Consider the following 24316-nt stretch of genomic DNA (forward strand, 5'->3'; position numbering starts at 1 on the left):
TTATTACTGTTGCGCAATCGAAATTCTTACGCAATTTTTAACCTGTCCAGAAAAGGACTAGGTCAGTGTATAATATTAGACGTGCGAGAAAATTAATGTCGTTCCGAAACAAATAAATAATTCTGACCTTCTTTATCCAGCAAGTAAATTTCCAAATCGGTCGCTCTCTCGCGACAGATTCAGATTATATAATATATCGATCTACTTCTGCTCCTATTTTATACAGAGTTTTTTTCATATATCGCAGAGAATCTTGTGTGTTTGTAATTCGTCGCTGTTAACAGTCACAGGATGTTCACACGATGTTACCGTCTATTACGCAAAATTGCTATTCCGATAATGACTATTATTACTTTATATTTGAATGCATAGTATTTGAATGTGCTCGTCATCCTAAAACGTTATTTTAAAAAGAATTGTGACTATTGGCGAACATAATACTTATATATTCTTGACAGATTTTTCACAATAATGTTGACAACTCATGATTATGTAAATAAGTCTCTCGTAATACGAAAATGTTTTGTCTCTTTTAATTTGAAAGATAGATTTCTATATAAAGACTAAAAGAGAAAAGATATATTTATATATAGAAAGTCGAGACAAAAGTGGTTGATTTTTTAGATGTTTTGATTATTATATTAAAAATATTTTTATTTTAACAATAATTTTGACAGCCTATGATTATGTAAATAAGTCTCTCGTTAATACAAGAACGTTTTCGTTTCGAATCTAAAAGATAAATATCTATATAAAAGCTAAAAGAGAAAAGATATATTTATACATAGGAAGTGGCGTTAAAAAGTATCTGATTTTTTAGATATTTTTAATATTACATCATAAATATTACATTTTTATGAATAAGTACAATATGTTTACTCGAGCATAAGTACATTTACCAGACGGTTTTGTTTGCGTTTGCGAAAAAAATATTTAAAGGGAGAAGCAAGAATCTTCTTCCTGCCTCTTGTAATTCTTCATTCGGATACCGATCTCCGGACATTAATTTGAATATATTGCGTCGAGACGGCGAATCGGTCTCGGTCTTGTTGAAAACGGATGTCCTTTCGCATTACAGCGAAGACAAAAGTTGCGCCACAAGATATATACCTGAATTCAAAAGATTCCATGCCTAAAATGTTGGCCAATATAGATTCATTTATGAGAATGATTTCGCATATCTCTTCGCGTTCTATTTTAATCGTTTCTTAAATGAATCTTGATTTAAAAATACCTGACATTTTCGAATAATTATTTTCATGAAAGAAAATTAACTGTAAGTATCTGTCATATTTTTAAAAATATTCAGAAAAATAACTTGACATTAATAAATATTATCTTATTTAAAAGATTTTTAAATAAGAAATTTATTAAACTATAATTATACATCTATTATTTATTTATACAATTCTAAGTTAAAAAATGTAAGATAACTTGTCGTAAAAATACAAAAAATTATTTATTCTTTTCAGTTATCTTAATCTTCACCATTTATTTCTAGAAGCTTTGCGACTTGTCGTTTCTAACAACGGGTAATTGGGGCAAATGACTGGGATAATAACGAGAAAAAGTATCTGTCTTTGTAGGATAGTTTTGTGACATTTCACAGAAAAAAGCATATCCTGCTTACGACGATCTGACTACAGTATAAACGTACATCTTTAGAAATATTAATCAGCCATTTGCAATAACCTCCGACCTCCGGTGCGATTCCACGCGATATTACACTCGTGTCCTCTCATCTCTTCGTTAGATCAGTTGAAATTATACGAACTCTCAGACGTTTTATGATGCGTTACGGAAATCTCTTCGCGATACTTTTACGATGTCATTAGATGTCCATCGATTGCGGAATACACGTTAAATTATTTTTAAATTCAGTTTCAAAGGATGTTCTATTGCCTACCTCGATTATAAATATCTCTTATTATATATTAGAATTCGCAAAATTGCAAAAATAAAAAGCATTTCTCTCCGTGAACATTCTACTGCGCAGATTTTATTATATGTATTAAGTAAAATAATTTGTACGCTCGCTGTTTGGGTGCGAGATTAAGCTATCTAAATATGGGAAAACGTCAATGAAATTATTTTCTGTGTAATGATAAAAAATTTAGAAAAATCACGCTTTAATACCTAACATAAGGATATGTAAATTGGGATCTAAAATTTGGAAAAAATTAATTATCGCTCTCATGACTGAAGCTAATTAAAAAATGCAAGAACGGACTTGATAGATATGGGAAACCATGAATGAAATAATCCTCAGTTTGATAATGAAAGATATTAAAAATCAGGTGTCTTGACCTAACATTCAGAATTACACGAAAACTGTGTAAAAAATTTAATTTAATTTCTGTAAAAAAATATTTTTTCACTTTAACTGATTATAATTAATATATCATTTAAAACTTATTATTATTTCAATTTTTTAAATGTAGTATTATTTTAAAATTTAATTGGCAAATTAATTATCTGATTTCTTTTAAAAAGATATATAGAATTTAAATTAATATATTTTTTTTAATATCAATTTTTCTAATATAAATTCAAGGAATTGCGCGCGAGTACATCACGCTTGTGTTGTTCTAGTTTATACAAATCACCGGATGTAAGAGTGTATATATGACGAGAAAGACAAAGAAGAAAATTCCTTTCATTCTTTCGATGTTTGTGTAATTGTCGACGACTGTGTGGTTGTTTTTTCCAAGGATCCTCCCGCAAAACATTAAACTGGCGCTCATTAGTCTGCTTGAATTCACATAGCCGTGCTGGTATTTCTGCAGCAGTCTCTATATATGTATTTAGAGCGCAAATAATTTCCTAAAAGATTGAAATATTTCCGTATTTTAATTCAGGCTTTTAGATTAGTATTTTATATCATTATTAATGATATTTTCCTTGCCATAAACAGCGAGCTTTTAATTTATGGCACATGGCCTTTCATCAAGAAATATCAAGTATTAAAATTTTTGACGTAATAAAAGGTATTGTAAAAAAAATTACTAAAATATATGTTAAAATATTCAGTTACATTTTTGTAAATAGAATTTTTCAATTAAATGTTTATTTCGAAAAAGTCATTCTAAAAGTCTAAATTAAAGTTTACATGTTCGAAGTATCATAAATATCAGAAATAAACTTAATATTTAATAGATAATTAAAATCAAATGACATATTATATTAATTATTTAATATATTAATGCAATAAATGTAACATGTTCACTCTTTTAAGAACGATGTTGGTAATGAACTGTGAAGCGGTTTCATCCTAGAATAACGAGTATAAAAAAAGAAATATATATATATCAATAAAAATGCTATAAGGAACATTTGACAGGTAAAACATGGGTAAACAAAACCCTGTATATTTATTCACATACTGTACAAAGGTATATTACATAAAGTCGATACAGCTACAATTCGCTAAGAGTCGCGGTACTTAAATAATGACCTAGAAACCTCGTTTGGACATTTCGGGATCGCGACGATTGAAGGAGCATCGCCGATCTCGAAATGCCCAAACGAAAGAGAATGTTACCAACACCGTAATTTCAAGAAAGATACAATGTAGCTTACTGTTAGCCGGGACGTAGGAATCGCTATTACGCGAAGATATATGAGTGAATAAATAGTTTCGCGAATCCGCCGATGGAGATGTTGGGCGGATCCTCTTCGAGAAGAGGAGTCTTTTTCGTAATACTGAACGTAACAACAGTTCGACGGGCAGTTTTGTCTGAGATGTTAATGAGGGTTCGTACGACGCAACCCGCGAATATCAATTTCATCCCGCTGGCGGGAATTAATACGCTGCCTGTGAATTAGCGCGGATTTCGAAAGAGGATCTGGAAAGTGACCTGAAATTGGAAAGACACGTGGGGAGAGGACGACATTGTGTTACGTATACCTATATAAAGTCCAACCGGTATGAATAACCATAAGCGTACGGTGCAATTCACCACGTGCCATCACACATTCCGCCAATTTCGCGTGTTATTCAACAAAGTAGCAATTTGATGAATGTACTTGGCAATATTGTGAGAATAGCGGAGCGGTCGAGTCATACAAATCCTTTTATGCTGGTATGCACATTCACTGTTTTACACGAGCATAATCGCGTTTCGAATATAATAATCACTGTCTGTGTCTCTCTCGTATGTTCTTATATCAGCAATAAGATTCAACTATTTGCCCCAATAGATTTAAATAGGATTACATAAATTTTCATCAAATTGTTTACCGATGAAATAAAATCAATTTTTTTCAACATTTAGATAGAGTACTTTTCAACAAATATAATTAATGGGAAATTAAAATTATTGTAAGAAAAAAATTAATTATTATATGCTAAAAATAAGTAAAACGTATTAAAATACTTTGCTAAACAATTAAAATTACTCGATAACGAGAGAGTTAAATTGAATATTATTCATACACGATAGTAGCATTCACGCAAAAGTCGCTGAACAGAAAGGACGAAGAGTATGGCAGGCATTTTTTTTCTTTTTGCAAGTAATAGTTGTCGATATTTCGAGGCGATCGATGTTTTATTCTTAATAAAAAAAGGACGGCAAATACAAATAATCTTAACTTGTCGAACTATAGCCGGTTAATTGTTATACCGCGATTTTTATCGATCGATGATCGATCGGGACTCCGCATATATTAACCGACACGAGTTACGTTCGATCGCGGGTATCAAGCAGTCGTGACAAAAAAATTCTATTTTGAGAAATAAAATATATCCGATAAATCGTTACAACGATCTACTTAATATCCGCGAGCGCGAGTGTCAATCTCGGCCCTAAATTAAATCGAACTTCGCTGTCGTAGCGGCATATTATCGATCCGTGATCCAAAGATATAAGACGAAATTTTCCAATTCTCATATATCAAGTATATAAAATAAGAATATAACATTATAATTAAAGAAAAATTGTTCTTCTGAAAAATAGCAAAGTCAGTGATATAATCACATGTTACGGATCTTTATTCATTAATAAATAGCGATATCGTAGCTTTCGAGAAAACATTCGTATTTGTCACGTCGATTTACGGGCCGAGATCAAAACCGAGATTCACCAGGTTCGCACTCTACGAACCCTCCTCGAATTTAGGCTAAGACGAAATGACGCGGCGACAGCAACGATCTACTTCGAGAAACGTATCGACAGATGGATCGTCTTCGAATACTTCATCTCGCGAGTCTTCCGACACGCGCGTAGTTCCGATCGGTCGTCGATTCTGCGGATCCTCAGCCCCACTTGGCGGCTATCGTGTACAACGACCTGAGGAGCTCGAGAGCTCGGTTGTCGGACGCGATGGTCTCGTTTTCCGCTAAGAAATTATTCGTGTCCGTTTGAACAGCATCATCCGATCTCCTGGCGAAACTGTGAGCGCTCTCCGTCGTCGTCGTCGTCGTCGTCCGGAACTTCCGTCCAGTCTTGCTGCGGAACGTGGTGATGGATGGTGTGGACGGCGTGGGTCTCAAGGACGACGTCCGCGGACCCGTCGTCGAGTTCGATAAAATGATCGCTCGTGTCTTTCCTGCAATTAAAATATTATCTGTATTTCCCGTAATAAAATTATTATCTTGCAATAATAATATTAAAAATCAGAAATAAATATTTTTATCGGCTCTCAATATAAAGAATATGATGTTTTCTAAATCGGCCAACAGAGCCAAAGCACGAAAAATTAATTATTCGGAAATTATTGTATCTCTTGATTTGAGATCACAATTTTTCGCGCCTATTTCTCCATATGTAAGTTTCGAGATTAATTTATATATGGAACTTTGTGATCTCAAATCAAGAGATACAGTTCCGAATAATTAATTTTTCGTGCTTTGGCTCTGTTGGCCGATTTAGAAAACATAAATATTAAAAATATTACTATGTGAAAATATTATCTGTGTTACACCTGATAAGCAGAAAGATAAAATAAACAAAAAGGTATGGGCTATACCGTAAAAATAAAAAATATCGTATTGAATAAATTATGTGGGACTTTTTTACATAAAATAATATTTAATAAACTAATATTTCGCAAGCATCAAATTTTATAGAAATAATAAGAAAGAAATGATTACAAAAAATCATCATAAAAAGAACAGAATGCTCTTTGTATCTTGATATTAAGTTTTGCAATCGTTTTATTAAAATACAATAAAATCATGTTTCGTAATAAAAGTTTTAAGAAATGCAGTAATAAAAAATAATAATAGGAATTTATATAAGAAAATCCTGAAAAAAATAAAGCTATAAACTCTTTTTAAATCTTGATATTATTCTGATATTGATTTTCTCTTTGATCTTTTTGAAGAGGAGCACATACTCTCTATTATATTCTTACAATTCTTATAGAAATTATTATCTCGTATTAAAATTAACAAAAGATATTTATTATGTCGAGAACTCTTATTCATCAATAACATAATAGTAAAAATTCTATCAATAATTCTATTTCATTGTCAGTATACTTATAATATTATGAGAATTTCATATAAAATAAATCGTCAATAGTAATGAAATATCTATTCCTAATATTTGATATTTATTCGAATAAAACATCATCGTTGCTTAATAAAAAATGTTAAAACGTCTAGAATTAAAATTAATATTTTAATAAATTAATTTATAAATTATTTTAATAAATAAATAAATATATTCAAAATTATTATTAATATAACGTACCACTAGGTAGATTAAGTCTGCTGATACCGGCGACGATCTCCCGCGACTCTTCGGAACTGAACTCATTAACAGGCAATCTTAGAAGAGCATCCAGCAGCTGTTCCTTCTCCTGCTCCGTCGTCTTGTCCTTGGGCGCGTTGCAGTGACTTATCAGCAACAGCACCAGCTGTCTCACCGTCTCGTTGCTGTCGGCCTGCTTCATGACTCGCATCAGCGTGTTGGAACTCGTCTCGTTCAGCTTGCCGAACATCTCCTGCGCCTTGATCACCTCGTTCTCGGTGGTGTTGAACGCGTTCACGTTCGGGAACGGCAGCAAGGTCGACGCCAGGTTATCCCGGGGGACGGAATTGGTCGACGTGACCGAGGACGTGATCGTGGTCGTGATGCTGGACGCGTGCGTCGTGATAATCGGCGTCGGCGTCGCCGTGTTCTCCGCGGTGAAGGTCGTCGGTAGCAGAGTGAACGTCACCGGGGAATCGTTCCCAGGGTTCGTCGCCCACTGCCAGGGACTCGGCGTGCTGGTGGTCCTCGCTTCCGTGGTCCCGTCCAGATCTACCTCGGTGAACGCTAACGATCTCACGGTGGTCGCTGCACGTTCCGTTCCTTCGCCGATGCTGTTGTCGGTGGTGGGCGACCTGGCGACGTCCACGCTGGACTGTAGACCGTGATTGATGTGCCGGGGATCCACGAACACCGTCGTCTCCCATAACTGGGTGACCATGGGCGAGGAGGTCCAGTGATCATTATTCAGCGAACTAGGATGTTTAGTGGATGACGTGCCGGTCGGTTTGCCAGAGGTAGCGCGAACAACGGTAGAGGTATACGGAGTGACGTCACTGACGGTCGCGGTAATCGGGTCCAGGGTCCCGACGTTGTCTCGGATCGTCGTTGCCGCGGTTGTCGCCAGGTTCCCGGTAGACTTACCGGTACGACTACCTTCCGCGCGATTGTTCTCTATACGATTATAGTTGTTCCTATACTTGACGTACGAGCTGCGAGCCGTGACGAGGGACTCGGGGCTGGTCTTCCGATCCTCGGGCGACGTCGTTGTCGAATCGTAATATCGTATTCTGAAAGGTTGAGCGGTAGTGCTGGCTGTATCGTAGGAAGATTTGCTCCTCGGCAGAGGTGTCGTCGAACGTATCTGATTCGGCACGATGCTGTTCGATACCTCGAAGCTCTTCACGTTACCAAAGCGCTGATAGTGAGGCGGTGTCAAGTCCTGGATTGGTTTGTCCCCGGCGGAACCTTTACCCCAGCCGGACGAGGTCGTTCCTGCGGGTTGCTGGAAAGACGCCAGCGTCGACGACGCCACGTAATTAGTTATAGGCGTAGCGCCTTTCGGCTTAACGTTCTTGCCGTACGGCTGGAAGGTTTTCGCTGTATTATTGCGAGGCACCTTGCTTCGATTTTCGTCCTCGTCCAATGGGAAATAATTATCGTACACCGGTGACAGATCGGTCGAGTCTCTCGTGTCGCTGTCATAATTATGAATGTTCCCTGCAGTGGTGGTGAAAGCGCGATTTACTTCGAAGGCGAAGGTGTTGCCACTCTGCGTCGACGTTTCCACATAATCCTCCGATTCGTACGATGAAGTCGAGCCGGGTGGTAATAACGTCGTACTCGGGTAGTAAATCGGTCTGCGGGTCTCGTCCGTTGAATCGTCGTACGGCGTCGTGTAATAAGACAGATACGATCTATCGGTGGTCGTCGGCGGTTGCAAAGTGGTAGAAAACACAGACGGCTTGCGTCTCCTGGAAGCGTCCGTGTCATCCGAGAAGTCCAGGACTTCGTCCTTCTCCTTGGTCACCGAGGAGTACTCCTCCGCCGTGGTCGGGAACAACGTCGTCGTCTCGTCGTGATCGCCGTCGGTCGTCGTCACCGGAGGTTGAGTGGGTCTAATCTCCGTGAGGACCTTCTTGAAGGTGTCCGGGTCCTGCAAGTACGCTGACAGAGCGTGAGTGAAGACCTGGGCCAGCTCGCGCAACTTGGTATTGTTCGATCTCTTCGCGCCGTTCAACGGGCCTTCGCTCTGCTCGATTTCAAGGTCCTCGTCGTCGTCGTCGTCCTCGATCTCGCTGGCGACATTATCGACTTCCGCCACGAATTCGGCCAGCGTGGCGTTTCCCTCGAGCGCGTTGTTCAAGTTGAACAACTCGGCGTACGACGCGATGGTGTGCTGCGTGAGGATGTTGACGGGTAATTCGATGGACTCGTTAGGGTCATCTTCCTTCTCCTCAACCTCCCGATTCTCGACGCTCGCGGTGGACTCGGAAGTCTCGTTCAAGTCGAGATTGTCGCTAGCTGTGGCGAAGTATAGAGCCAACGAGTGCAAGGTAGACGGACCGGGTGCTGGGTTCCGATCGGATCCGCTCTTCTTCTCGAGCTCGCTGAGACCATTCGCGCTGTTCTCCAGACCCTGAAGAGAGTGCAACATGCTAAGCGCGTGTTCCCGTTCGACGTACGGCCTATCTTCGAAGGTCGTCGGTCGCTTGCTGCTCGTCTCGGGCAGGTAAGTCGCTCTGTCTTTAGGCTTACTCGTCACCGATGGTGAAGATTTCGTCTTGGGCAAAAGACTGCTCGCCGTTATGCGATAATTGGTCAAGGTGGAGCCGTAAGTCGGCGCGGTGACCGATGGCTTTGGTGTTGGAGTCGTGGTCATCGTCGAGTAGACGTAATTCTTGGTGAACGGTACGTAAGGACCTAAGGTAGACAGGACCTTTCCTTGCTTGTAAGTGAAACTCGTGTCATAAGGACTCAAGGTCTTGCTGGTGGACACGTTCGGCTGATAAGCGTTCGTGCTCTTCCATGGCTTCTCGGTCGAGCTGATCGAGTTTTGCCGAAAGCTCTGCGAGGACGCGCGCCAGGGATCCGCTATGTTATTCTCATTTTGATAATTGGCCGACGTGACATTAACAGGTACGTTTTGCCGGTTAGTCTCCGTATTCACGTACGGACGCGTCGTCCCGAAGGAAGCCGTGTCGCGTTCGGTGTCCCTCTGATTCGTCACTTTGTATTGCTGACTTTGATAATTTCCGGTGAGCGGCGGCACTCTTCCTATCGCGGGAGGCGTCTGCAAATCGCTGTAGGACTCCGTAGACGAGTATTCATCTACGGAGGACGACGTGACGGTCACGACGTTGCCGTAAACGGTGGTTTCCGGAGTATCGTCCTGCTCGTAATAGGAAGTGCTGGTGTAGAAGGACGTCTCGGTGGTCGGCGTGTATTGCAACGTCGTTTCGTAAGGCGGCAACGTCGTCGTTCTGGGTTTATAAATGGGAGCGAAGGTGGGCCCCGGGAATGCCGGAGCGTTCGTTTTCGGCGTGAAGGAAACCGTCTCGGTCTCCTGATTTCTCAACGTGGTGGTCTCGCGATCGCGATAATCGGCCGTGGTGGTGCGATCCTGATAATCGTACGAATGGTAATAGAACTGCCGGTTGTTCTCGGATTTGGCCGAGTTGAAGCGACCTCCTCGATTCGAGACAAACGCGGCGCTTTCCGCGAACTGCTGATATTCCTTCGGAGGCGGCGAGGTCGTCGTCCGGAAGGTCGTCGTCTCCATGTAGACCGGCGTGGACTTCTGCGATTGACTGGAGCCGAACAGGTTGTTTCTGGTCGAGGTTCGCGATTTTCCACCCCTGAATCCCGGCTTCTCGTTGCTGGTCCGCGCCGTATTCTGATCCGTCCGATAGTCCTGCGAGTTGCTCTGATAATTCTGCCGAGTGTCCTGGAACTTATTATTTCCCTGCTCGTAATTGGACTTGCCGCCTCCCTGCTGATTGTCCAACTGATTTCTCTGTCTGCTACTTGTCTGATAATTCGAGCCATCGTTATACTGCCGTTGCTTCGGCTGCTGATTGAAGTTTTCGGACGTTTGGCTGGTTTTCTCGTTAGTTCGCAACGCGTTTGCGCTGTTCTCTTGGAAATAACGACCGGAATCTCTATTGCTGTTCGATCTAAAATTCTGGGCGGACTTCGATTCCTCTTGCTTCGCCGGAATTTGATTCTGATTGACGGCGGACTGACCGTACGGATTCGTCCTGCCATTCTGCCTGCCGTCGTAATCGACATTCTGGGTATTCTCGTAGTAATCCGCGTTATCCTGCTGCTCGCGATGATACTCGGACTTTATCTTCCTCGCGTCCGCGCGCTTCTTCTCCTCCTCGGCCAACTGCTCGGCGCTCTGTTCGTACAGTTCCGTGGATTTGCTGCAGTCAACTTTGAACCACCAATCGCATATAAGCTGCGACTGTTGAAAGATGGTACCGTTGGGACACAGGAACGAGATCTTCCGTCCATTGTCGCAGATGTGGAATACCTGAAATCATACTCGGCATCAATATCACGTCTCTCATGGACACAAGAGAAGAAAAAAAAACACTATAAATATTATTATTCAACTTGGATCGATTTTCTTTATACGAGTAAATATAAAAATAATTTAATATAAAATTTAATATTAATTTGATATAAAAATTTAATATAAAAATTTAATATAAAAATTTAATATAAAAATATAATATAAAAATAATTTAAAATGCAAGAAAAAATGTATGATTTGAATATCTTTCACAATTTTATTCAAGCTTCATAGATTCGTGATTAAGCGCAAGAGTCTCTTCTAGGAGACTTTTAATGAAACTATTTAGCCGAGCGAAATACCATCGACTATGTCACTTACTTGGCAATTTGTCTCTAAATCCGCGTAATATCCGCCCCTTAAACCGCGACAGCTGAATGAAGTGGCTGGAATCGACGTGAGAGCTGGATAATCCACCCCGGGCTGTCCTGTCACGTCTGAGTACAAAGTGAAGCGTTATTAAATTTTATAGCGCTTAGTGTTATATCAACGTGCACACGCGGTCTTTCCATCGCACGTTTTCGCGAACATGCTCCTAAAGTATGAATATTCCGATATAATCGCCTGAGCTTTTATACGCGCCGTGTCATCGATTTTTTTCGCAAAATTCCACCGCGAAACGAGAACTTTGAAGCGAGCCAGATGTATAAATCGGGGATTTAAAATCCGGCACTTCACGGGCGGAAGGGATGATAAATGAGCGATAGATTACCTGTCGCGTATCGCGTGCGGAAATTTCGGAAATTTAATTTGACGGACGTATATAACGCGGCGCGCGATTACGTCACGGGTTTTATAGAAACAACAGATCGTACTAGAATAGCCGATGGCACGAAAGCCTGGCCGTAGAAAGTCTGTCACTTTAGCGGAAAGTCACGAAGAGCACGTCCTCCTAAGCACAATCGTTCGTAAAACGAAAAATTGCACTTCGTGGGAAAACAGAAACGCAGTCCGATCGCCCCGAGATATTCGCACGCATTCAATGACTTTCGCTCTTACACGGCCCCTTACGTAATATCTGACGCTTCAGTGAGATGGTTTGGAAGTGCGCGCGACGAGGATATGTGCTCTCGTTTCCCTTTTCCGGATGCGGCGATCGAAAATGGTGTCGCATGTGCGATATATATATATATATATACGGAATGCTTCAAATTCGCCGAACGAGTTTTATATACGATAAATTTACAGTAAACATTTACACACAGATGCATCTTGCAGAAGCGCACGAGAGGCATTTACATGACTGTACACGTTATGTTTGCATGCAGGAAACAAATAATACAGCGTGCATGATGCAAATGCATATATACATACATGGGAAAAGATAACACGGCGAAACGCCGCAAAAAAAGTGGAATAAACAAATATTAATTTTATGCTCGGATAGAAGATATGAGCAAAGGAGATATTTATTCATAAGTTTTTATCCATATTTATGATACTATATACGCCCTCGGTTATCTACAATTTTAATCCAACTTTGCAATTAGTAAGCAATTAATAAGCGCGGAAATAGAGTAGATAAATTTATGATATTACACGCATCTCATGCATTTTTTAAAAATTCTAAAATTGTTTTACGGAGAATAATTTTGTTGCCCGAACGATTTCTATAAAGAAGAGTTTAAATGCATTTGAACAAATGATGAAAGATAGAAGGGAGGAATTCCACGCCAGAATAGATACGTCAAAAAGATGAAACGTGCAGGAAAGGAGCACCAACGCTCAAAATAATAATACCCGCTCCTTTGAGCCACTCCTTGAGAAGGTCCTCGTTACCGAAGAAGACTGGCAATGGGAGAAAAAGCGAGTCGCTTTAGTCAGATCGGAAAAGAGAAAATATTAGCGATGTAGTCTCGAGGTTAGTAGGATAGTTCTGAGAAAACCTTGGTAAACTTGGTACTCGCCGTTCTTCTCGGGCGCCAGCCTTTTCACGATTTTCTTCAGCGCTTCGACATCTTCCTCGGATGCCTCGAGACTCGACAGGTCCAATTCCGTGAGGAACTCTGGCAGTCTCGCATGCTCGACATCTCGCGATGCCTGCAACGTAATACATTCTTAGAACGTAAAACTACTTTCCGGAAAAGCACTCGAATTTCATACGGTGAATTTCGCGAAAAGTATGCTACTTCATTTCAAATTGTAAACTTCGTTTTCCTTATCTATTTTAATTTATCTATCTCTCTTTTAATTATTAGAATAAATTTGATAAAAGACTGTTAAGAGCAGTAAATATAAAAATTCAAATTATGTTTAAAAGTGAAGTCATATATAGAAATAATATTCTTTAATCTAATGTCTAATAATGAATTACAATAAAAGATGACAAAAAAGAATTAAACATAAGTACTCTTTAAATACAAATACAAAGCGAACGTTTCGGTCAATATTTTGATCATTATCAACGCTGATTAAATTCTGAATTTAAAAACTAATAAACGGTGTCATAACGGTAACATATACATCAAGCATAATAAAAAACGTCATAGAGTAATGAAGAGTTAATTATTAGAATTCACGTGAGTCTTTTCTATTCTTTTTCAAAAATACGACATTTCTTGCTTCGACTCATTAGTCCGCCCACTTAACTTGTCTCCGTCTCAATTTCTGTGTCAGCTTAATATTTTTCATCCAAATTAATATTTAAGCAATATTAGACATCAAAATTACTTTGATCAGAAAGCGATAAAGTGAAGCGCGGTCAACGTATCAGTTGCCTCAATTTTTTTCGACCGATATAACCATTCACGATTTACGAGAAACGAATAAATGAAGCCAGGATTTAGTTTGCCAGCTCATATATATATACATACATATATATATATATATATATAAAGAAAGAGAGAAATATTCCACTAGTAAAAAAAATCCCTCTCTTGAATCCTCGCGATATTCGGGGATATACACGGATATTTATTCGAATCGCGGCGTATACGTGAAGTGTTAATAATTAGAGAAATCAATTTATGCATTTGCACGCCCGAACGAGTTGTGCGTTAAGCGCTATCGATTTTGTGCGTGGAACGAAAAGCTGCATATGAGACGCGAACGAAAACGCGAAAACGAGAGAGAGAGAAACGCACGGGACGGCATTATATCCTGTACACGCGATGAAATTCGATACTGCACAACTCGTATATATATCCCACGGGACGCCGAAAGTTTGATTAAATTTCGGTACACACAGCCGGAGCACTCTGTTACCCCCTTATGTGCGTACGCCTCGTGTAAATCACGGTTAACCGGTAAAAGCTCGTTGTATCGATTTCGTTGTATTGACCATTGTCGCCTTTATCGAGCGACAATTACCGACGACTTCAAAGCGACGAACGTAGGGAATTTAACATCGCAATTTTACCCTGAAGCGAGAATCGTCACACTCTCTATCTCTCTCTGTAATTAGATCCGAGACCTCTTCCGCGTAATTTCAAATCCGCGTTACATAAAGACAAGCGAAGGGAAGCATAAGTTTGCGTTCACCAAAGCTTTACGCCCTCTTTCCGAATCGATCGACTCGCGAATCGTAAATCGTCGCAATAAGCGTCGCGTTGTGCAACCAACACCCTCCCGTAGAATTCCACGAAAGTTAGATTGCATTACTTGAAATAAGGGCCGCAGGGACTTTAATTACTTAGCCGCCTAATTAACTCCAGGCGTTCAAAGAGCCGTCTATGATTGGAACCGCGCTGGGTCTTAAGATTAGCACCGCTTGAATATTTACGAGAACATCGCGTTCGGCCGCGATTTTACTACTACTTCTTTATACGTAAAATTAAGAGAAAATCCACGATAAATATTCCGACCGGTGTTTTCGAACTATCGATTAAAAGCTTTCGCGCGTCCGGCGAATCCTCGAAAGTCGATGTATACAGCGAAGAGAATAATTTGCGAATACGTATATAAAGACTTCATCGTCTGTGCGCTAACTTTATGAGTTGTACGAAAGTCAGAAATTTAATATTAAACTCGGAATATCGTATATTGTACTGAAATTATCACTGTGCAACAAATTAAATGACATTTCCATGAAATTGAGACTAGAGATTGAAAATGGCGTAAAATCGAGATTAGTTAGAAAATTAATCTCAGATTTATAAAATTAACTTCCAATTGTAACGAAAAGAATAATTTTTTGCGAAATAGATTAGAAAGAAAAATTATGTAATATAATTATATATATATATATGTATGGAAACAAATAATCAATTAAACAAAGGCATCAATTAATAGGCAAATTTTTAACCTATTCACGCAAAAATAATTTTATATTCGAAGAGATGTTGCGAAAATAACAAAAAACAGCACCTTAGCCAGGGCTATTTTTCCCGTCAGAATATTTGACGCCCTCTAAATAAGAATGGCATATTCCAATCTAATTTCAAGTTAAAAGTATATTCCGCAAGGGAAGATATTGTAATATTTATGGAATCTAGGTAGAGATATATTTTTATAAGATTAAAAGATTTTTATATTCATGAGATAAATTCATCCTTGATATATGAATTGGGCTTTCAGTTATAAAACTACACGAAAATGATCTCTCTTTATTTATGACTGTTTAAATAGAAAATTGATATATATAAAATGAGAGAGATAAACATCTTTTATATTCTTACATCAATAAATACTTGTGCCAATTAAAATTAAACCAAATACAGTAGTTATTTAAAGAGAGATATATTCTACTTTAAATAAAATTACGCGTTGAAAAATGGCAGAGAATGGATATAAACGATCGAAGGTAAACATTAGAAGAATGCCGTTTTTATTCTGCGCATCTCGTAATAATAAATAATTGAAAAAACAAAAGCAAATGCACTTACCCTTGCCTCGCAATGGCCAGGTGTGTAAGTAGCAGCGATACCTGAAAGTCGGAAGTGAGAATTAGAGATGGGATTAAAACAATCATGCGTTTCGCCCTGTGCGAAATTAGGTCACCGAGTCGCGGTCGCCTTTAATCCGAATGTTCTACACACACACAAACTGTTCTATAGAAACCGTAGCATATATTTGTATAGCCGGTGCATTCGTACTACAACCTTGTGAAAATGGCGGGCGACAGTAACGTCCAGACCGTTTCCATCGTTGAATAAAGAAGCTTTATCAGCGACAAAGCATATACCAGCAGGATCGCATACGATCGATACGCCCGTATAATCCCGCGGGTATTATGATAGAGATTGCATATATATATATATATATATATATATATATATTGTTTCCTCTCCTTTCTTTATTCGACATAGATAAACTATACGTAGAGCAAGACCGTAGATGCATACGTATATATATTTATCGAAAAAAAAATAGTGAGGGTGAGAAAGAAAACATTACATCGAACTTGTCAAAATTGATTTCGGTTCATGAGCAATTCTGTTTTATGCCTGAACCAGCGCGTTTTACATATTCAACGAAAAAGCTGAAATGGTTTTTTTTAAGAGTATTTTGAATATACGTATCGAGATATAACCGCATATGTATGTATAGAGATGCACATATACACGATATAATATATAGTATATCGATGCTACTACTTCTGTATATATAGGGTATCCCAAAAATGAAAAAATAACTGTATATAGAAAGTGAAGAAAACACGAAATGTTTATTATAAAAACGCTCGCTCTTTTTTATACTTAAATTTTTTTTAAATTATAATATTTGCTTCTTCAAAAATGTAGCAATTGATTTGAAATTGACTTTGCTTCTCTTGAATCGAGATCTCTTAAATCGCGAGTTATTGTTACAAGGATATGGACCGTTGAAAATTGAGGAAATATTATGCTATTCAATTAAACTGTCACTCTATGGAAAAAGTAGTAAAAGGATTTGTAATCGAGAGAAAGCGCGTGATACCCGTGACACGTTATATAAAACAGAACGTAAAAGCTCGGGTGGAGTTCAGGGGCCATCGCCACTTTGTTGTTTTGCGCACATTTGACGTGCCGGTATTAGAAATTCGCGTGGTATTTAATAAAGCAGGCGGTGCTATACGTGTACTCCTCGTCATCTCGAGCATACAAATATTTGCACCGCTCTCGTAAAGATGCTTCTCACGGTACGTATTTATAGTTTGAAAAGAAATTGTTCGCAAATCTCGTATTTATATATAATATAATATATATATTTTTTTTACAATTAATTGTGGAACATAAATTTTTCAAATCGTAAGCTCCTCATTATCGATTCTGGCAATGATTCAAGCACTTGAAACTCCACCGAAGCTCGCGAGAAGATAAAAAGAAACTTAACGACATCGAAAATAAAGTCATACCTACGGAACGTTATTGGAAAATGCTAGGACGCGCGACGGAGTACTAAAGATGGGTAAAAAGTGATAGGACGAAGTCGTAACTTGCTCCGCGAAATTCTCTACGAGATCGTGGAGAACGTGCAAAGTTTCAGGGTAAGGTAAGCGACGAACTTTCACGGCGATGAAAAATTTTCCGCGCATACTTGCGCTAAGTCCCGGATATCGAATCGCGCATTTCCAACGAAGTAGTCTTGCGAACTTTTCTACTTCGCTGTGTCGAGAGGTTTCTCAAACGTTATTCAGTAGGTCCTTCACTTAATCCAATATTTCTCCATTTCGTTATTGCGACAGTAACACGTCGCGGCGCCTGAAATTTTATGGAAAACTCTTTTCGGAAGTACAAAGTCGAATATCCTTAATGAGATTTAATATTCTTTTCTGCATTAATATTCTATCTTTTCCAAACTGATTTCTCAATTACTACATTTTTTACTTACTTTTTGCTTACTTGTAATTAATGACATTATTCGAAAAAATGATTTATACCATGTAAAATATAAAATATTTCCCAAACTGATTTCTCAATTACTAAATTTTTTTACGCGACACTTATTAATATTATATTAATAAGTTTTTATTTAATATCTTATCATATAAAATAAGACGGATCCGGAAATATGTTAATAAAACAAATCACACTTATCCTGGGTTATTTCACCTTCAAAGTAATCCTCGTGACAGCGTACACATCGATCTTAATGCTGCCATAATTTGCGTCCTGAAAATCTTTCTTCGTCAGAGTGTTTATTACGAAAAATTCGCAAGGAGCCAAATCTGGCGAATAGAGGGAAGAATGACTACTATGCTGTGCTGAATGCCAAAAACTGTTTTAGCAAGAGACGTGTGTTGTGATGAAAAACCCTTTTCTTTGCGCGCTTTCTCTGCTAGACATTTCCTCCTGACCGGCTTTTTCCTCTCTTCAAAAATAAAAATCAAAATGAAGGGTCGAAGATTTGACAGCGTAGAGGATATCCAAACCAAATAGCGGACAGTGATGAACACTCTGACGAAGAAAGATTTCCAGGACGCATTCAAATCATGACAGAAGTGTCTGGGATTGATGTATTGATGAAGAGGAGCTTGAAAATGACAGTGGTGAATAAGAGATAAGTGTAATTTATTTGATTAACATATTTCGGAAGCTAAAATTACATTAATCTCTTCGAAAAATAAACTAGAAATTCAATGAATGAGATTCGATGACAGATAAAACTTTAATTTAAATCAATTATGCTGCACAATATAATTTTACGAGCGCTGCGTATAATATAAATTTATATATTATTTATTAATATGATTTATTCGAGAGAACACACACACAATCAGGTTTGTAAATAAATAAATATAACTTAATTGCCTCTCACGCGGTTTTCTCTTACATGGCTTTTAAGCATCCCATGATTTCCCTGAGAGCCTTTTGTACGCAAATTTCCCGAGAAGGCAAATAAAATTTCCATATTTCTACGATAGAGGCAATGACAAGCGGGGTGACAAATGCCGCGTGAATGGTCGGTGAGTCAACAACATCGATCTTCCTGTACCGCAGATTGTACGCCGTGCTCCTCGGCGCAGAAGAGAGAAGCCCGACGAGTATAAACGGCCATAAATCCCGAGCGATCCCTCCGTCGGATTCACCTTCGCCGCGGAAGCGCAAATCCTTGACTTTATCCACGCGCGACAGGATGCCACGACGCTCCCACGCTTGTCAGAGGTACAGCTACGCGATTGGTCTATAATTATCGGCCACCGAAGCATAGATAAGCGGTGGCGATAAGAGAGAAAAATTGCACAAATACAAATATATCTCCGATACATCTCTATTAAATATACACACCCCCAGAACTGATTGTGAGATTAAATCGTTTGTCCACCACTGACGGCCGATGACCATCGCGAGGGTGCGCGCGCAAATGCCATTTCGCCGATTGTGTCCCCGATCCTTTAAATGCCAGACAACCGTGAAGAAGATAAAGGACGATAAAAAGAAAACGACCTCAATAGGTACAAGCACGAAAGCGGGAACTTTTATTTCGTTTATTTGTCGTCGAATGAATCGATTCATTGAGGGATAAAGCTTACGAGTTTACGTGTGCGAGTGTGTGATATACGTTCGTGTTTCTCTGATGACGTTCCTTTAATTAATATCAATATGCGTTTGCTTTTACATCGGTAGATGAAACGAAGCGTTTGTACGTAATATTCGACGTGATATAAAATAATATAGTAATTTGCTAAAAATTTACTTTATCTCTCTCTCTCTCTCTCTCTCTCTCTCTGGTAAAAAATTATTTCTTGAAATATCACACCTTTATATATTTAATTATGGTAAATTTAGATAAATCTAAAAAATCATGATAGAAAAGCTGGAAATTTAAAAAATTTCAGGGAGAAAGAAAGTTCTTATAATCTGATTATTCTTTAAAATTATATTACAATCTAAATAACACAGCAATATTTTAGGAATTTTTGTTGTTGTCCTGTGTCATTATAGGAGAAATAATCCAGTTGGAATAAATATGACTGTTGCTACAGTTTCTTTGATATTATTGAGTTATCGAAAATGCATGTGTAATATCACGGTAAACATGCAATGGATAATAATTTAAAATATACTTACATAGAAAGAAAAGGACCACGAGGCGCAACATGTTTGGTAGATCGCCAGCTACGACTCTGCAAACAACATTAAAATATAATTTATTGAGCAAATATAATAATAATATCGTAATTTTATTATAACATGCGCATTTAAAATAAAAAATGTTTTTAATCAGAATAAAACGAAAAGAACTCGCTCGTTGTTATAAATAATTCAATTATTAATAGAAATAATCGATTGCTGTATTTCTCTCCCTCTGTTTCGCTTTTTTTTGAAGCGTAAAATGTCAGATAAAATGGAAGCTAAAATAGTGCATCGATGTGTAGAACAGCTTTGTGAAATACATTCTGTGTTTCCGAAACAGAAATCTAATTAAAAGGTAATTGTTCCAGGAGAGCGGCGCAGAATGCCGTGAGCAATATCGGTCTATGTCGGTCGATGAGGTAATAAGCAAAGAGATAAGAGAAGGCAGTTGAAATTTCAGGAGGGAAACGCGTGCGCGTAGAAATCTGGGTCCAGATCGAAGAGCTCGAATGTGGAACGGGCGCATAATTATGTACGATAAATATGCAATAGCGTTAAGTAATATTGTATGGAACGGTCGCTCTAGTTCGCGATAATGATTGATGGACACACCTATCGACATTTCGCAACAAATAGTTACTTTGGTCACTTCGAAAATTGTTTCGAACGCAAATTCGAGTGTTTATTAACTGTAATTAATTTTAGAAATAGAGAGAGAGAGAAGATCTCTCGTGCGAACACAGATGATATCTATTTTAAAAGAGAAGAAGAATATATATAGATTATTTCTATTTTTATTCGCTTGAAAAGGTATCTGTATATTTTCGTATGTGACATATTCTTGTTGACAGGAAAGAGAAAGACGTTTCCAAAGAGAATTCGTGAAAGACGTGAGAAAAACGACACCGATTTTGAAACACACTCTGTGTAAATCTATTAGAGATGTGCGAGAAGTTTAATGCTAATACTTGTAACATACAATGGGTTGCGACATGTGTCAGTCGTGTCAAATATCTTGCCTCATCGTGAACGCGCGATGAATGTGTCTAATTGCAATCTGCGCGTATAATTTAGTTATGCCGAATGTATACGCAGCTTACCGATTTCGACTCAATGAACAGGTCGTTGAATCGTGAATTACGCGTTGCTGACTTCTGCATCGAGAACCATTATTATCGATATAATCGCATCCTTGCTCACGCGAACGATACAATCGGAGCCTGGGGCTAGGTCGACGGCTTTACACAAGCATTAAGGGAATACAAGTATAAAGAGAAATCTCGATTTCTATATACGCAATAATTTAATAATAACCGTTATTTAAACATGATCTTAAGGACATTTAACTGAAAGGTTAAGGAAATTAATTGATTCAAGTGGGGGAACCATGTATAATTATTTATGTCTCGATATTACTTCAATTTATTACATCAATTTGTCCAAAACTCCAACCTACGCTGTATCTGATAATATACGGAATTGTAAATTTTGTAATTAAAATTATTATTTAATTATATTAAATATTTAATTAATTAAATATTTAATAAAGTATTTTTTTTAATTTGAAATAAACTATATAGTAAGAGAGATAAGAAGAAAATGAACTGACAAGATATAAAAAAGATAAAAAATTTGTGCAGAGCGAAAAGGAGATTTGCATGTACAAAACATAAAATAAGAAATAAAAAATAATCAAAAGATAATGTTTTTTTCTGAATAAAAATAAAATATACTTCCATCTCGGGATCATATCTAATATGCAAAAAAAGCAACTTGCCGAAACCCGGGATCGAACCAGGGACATTTAGATCTTCAGTCTAACGCTCTCCCAACTGAGCTATTTCGGCTTCGTTATAAGTGAGGTCGTGAAGAACAATGATGAGACGATTTTTTTCTATTTACATTTTCTATTCTATATATATAATAAATTATATTTAATGATAAAAACGATTTATCAAAAATCGAACTAAGCGAATATTTAATTTTTCAATCTCTGCTAAGTTATTTCAACTTGCAATTGTTCTATTTCGTAATGTATTAATATAATTATATGCGATTATATATTATCAAAAATATTTAATTATCAGTTTAATTAGTCACGTTTAATTATCAATATTTAATTATCAGTTTAATGATTAATATTACACTGTCAGCTTTGTATAGAAAAAGAAATGAACAATTAAAAAAAAATGCTATTATTAATATTTTCAGTTTTAAAATCAAGAATTTTGCTCTATTTATCAAACCCAAAGAGATTGCAAAGAGAAATAGAAATTAAATTACTTAATTAATATTATAAAGAATAAACAGTTTATTATAGAATATTAAAAATATAGAGAAAATTTTGATCGTAAGATAGTTAAGCTAGAAAATAATACGCTTTTAAATAAATGTTTAAATAAAAAAATGATTAATAAATTAACAATAAGTAATGTTTGTACATATATTAAAATTAACTTTTAAAATAACAAAATCAAAGATTTTTAATTTTTTGTAATTCAAATTTAATAAATCTTGACTTAGCTCTCTGAAACATGAAATATTCATTAACGAATGTAATATTAATAATGATTTGCGTTAAACATGATAATCTTGCAAAAATAATACCTATAATAAATATCTATTACAAAATATATATGCATCTTGATAAACGAATGAAGGATCTCACGACGTGATATCTTATTTTGTTTTCAAAGTGAATGGGAGACTCAATGTATAATTTAGTGACGTTTAAATTTGTCAGAAATAATTTCCGATTAACGCTGGATTGTAGGATGTAAAATTATCCAATAATTTCCCTTTCTTTTTGTCACCACAATCACGATTTCGCCGCCTACAGTTTTCGTCACGATGAGACCTCAGTAATTACAGTGGAAATCGACAGATGGGCGTCTTATTTCCAATGCAATTTAAGCAAAGTCCAACGACGCGATCACGACGAGCGTCGTAATGACGTACTTTCACCGAGACCAAGAGCTAATCTTCTCTTTTAGTCCTTAAACATCTATATCTATTCTATGTAGGGAGGAGCTTCTAGTCGCGGTATCACCGAACTTCGTTGAAATTCAACGGAAATCGTAGCAAATCAATCAAATTCCTTCGAGTAGGAAATCTCGAGGGAGATTCGAGAAGCCGCGCATTAGGGAACAAAAGGAAATTGAAGATGTAGGCCAACAACTGATCAGCTCCAACCTGTTATCCATGAAAGTCTCATGTGATTATTAAGAAAAGTCGTAAGACATTTACGGAAAAATTAAAATTACTCTTCGATTATCTCTCTTTTTCAGATAATCACTTTTATTTTACAGATATGCGTGCATCTACTCAACTTGCATTTAAAGTTCACGTTCATATTTCAATGTTTGCACGTGTGTAATTTCATCATCTGTTTCCGTTGACAACTAACTAATGTATAATAGAAAGCTTATAAATGCACGTGACTAATATGTATATATAAAATAGAAAGCTGCATCTGACAATATTTTCCAATATTATTTAATTAAAGAATATTGTATTATAACTATGTACGTGAATAATAATAAAATGGTTATTCCAACTTTATACGAGGGACAGTTATTTGCAAGACTGATCCAATATTTCTCAAAATTTCATAAAAGTGTTTTAATATAACGTAGAATGAAAGAGATCAAAAGCTAACGCGTATAGATAGAGATTTCTATACGTCACCGGAAAAAAATATATCATATATATCTAAAACAATATGTCTCTAGCGAATAATTTTTCTCGACTTTATTCTGATTAATTTGACGCGAACCAAGATATATATCCCAGAATCGGGATTAATTTACCGTCGTAATTATCGCGTACGTAATTCGAGAGTACACCGATAAATGGCATCCGTACATAATATTGTAATATGCGGGATATAATGCGCCGTGTAGGTGTATATTGGCAACATATTGAAAGTAAAGTTGAGCATTATACAAGTATCTCTGGAGCAATGTGTCGCGACCTGACTCGGGTACACACAGGCTACACATATGGGATCTCGAATACGTAACTATCGCGGATCTTCTTCCTAGGAAGCGCGAGCGCGCGAGACCGCCATTCAACGACGAACGAAAGTTTTTACTTTCGTTCGACGATATTAACGAGAGAGCACCCGTGCGAGAGTCAAACGATGCGGGAGAGATGCGCCGTTATAAAATCCGCGAGAGAGGAGGTCGCGTGTGCAGCGACGAGATGTAGGAGGAAAAGCGCGCTCTTTTAAGCCGGCCTTCTCCCTTTCAGCGAATGGATATGGCGGACGATTAATGGACCCCGTTCGCACGAAAGAAAGTGAAAAATGCACAATCGCCGACAGA

At 37.6% G+C, this 24316-nt stretch overlaps 1 protein-coding gene and 1 non-coding gene across 2 annotated transcripts in view; both read right to left on the bottom strand.

The window, feature by feature from the left end:
• Positions 1-3332: 3332 nt before the first annotated feature.
• thw (chitin-binding domain protein thawb) overlaps positions 3333-24316 on the bottom strand; it is a 43843-nt gene continuing 22859 nt past the window's right edge. The window contains exons 2-8 of the mRNA XM_029306094.2: positions 19986-20041; positions 15879-15919; positions 12942-13095; positions 12796-12843; positions 11377-11492; positions 6696-11013; positions 3333-5547 (exon numbers count right to left, since the gene is read on the bottom strand). Coding sequence (XP_029161927.1) covers positions 5255-5547; positions 6696-11013; positions 11377-11492; positions 12796-12843; positions 12942-13095; positions 15879-15919; positions 19986-20016 — 5001 coding nt within the window. The 5' untranslated portion in view covers positions 20017-20041 and the 3' untranslated portion in view covers positions 3333-5254. The remainder of the gene's footprint in view (positions 5548-6695; positions 11014-11376; positions 11493-12795; positions 12844-12941; positions 13096-15878; positions 15920-19985; positions 20042-24316) is intronic.
• TRNAF-GAA (transfer RNA phenylalanine (anticodon GAA)) lies at positions 21766-21838 on the bottom strand. Its single transcript has one exon. It is a non-coding gene; the product is annotated as a tRNA-Phe (tRNA).

The sequence above is a fragment of the Nylanderia fulva genome, unplaced genomic scaffold (assembly GCF_048542155.1).
Source record: "Nylanderia fulva isolate GAGA-0341 unplaced genomic scaffold, ASM4854215v1 Scaffold3, whole genome shotgun sequence".
Classification (NCBI taxonomy): domain Eukaryota; kingdom Metazoa; phylum Arthropoda; class Insecta; order Hymenoptera; family Formicidae; genus Nylanderia; species Nylanderia fulva.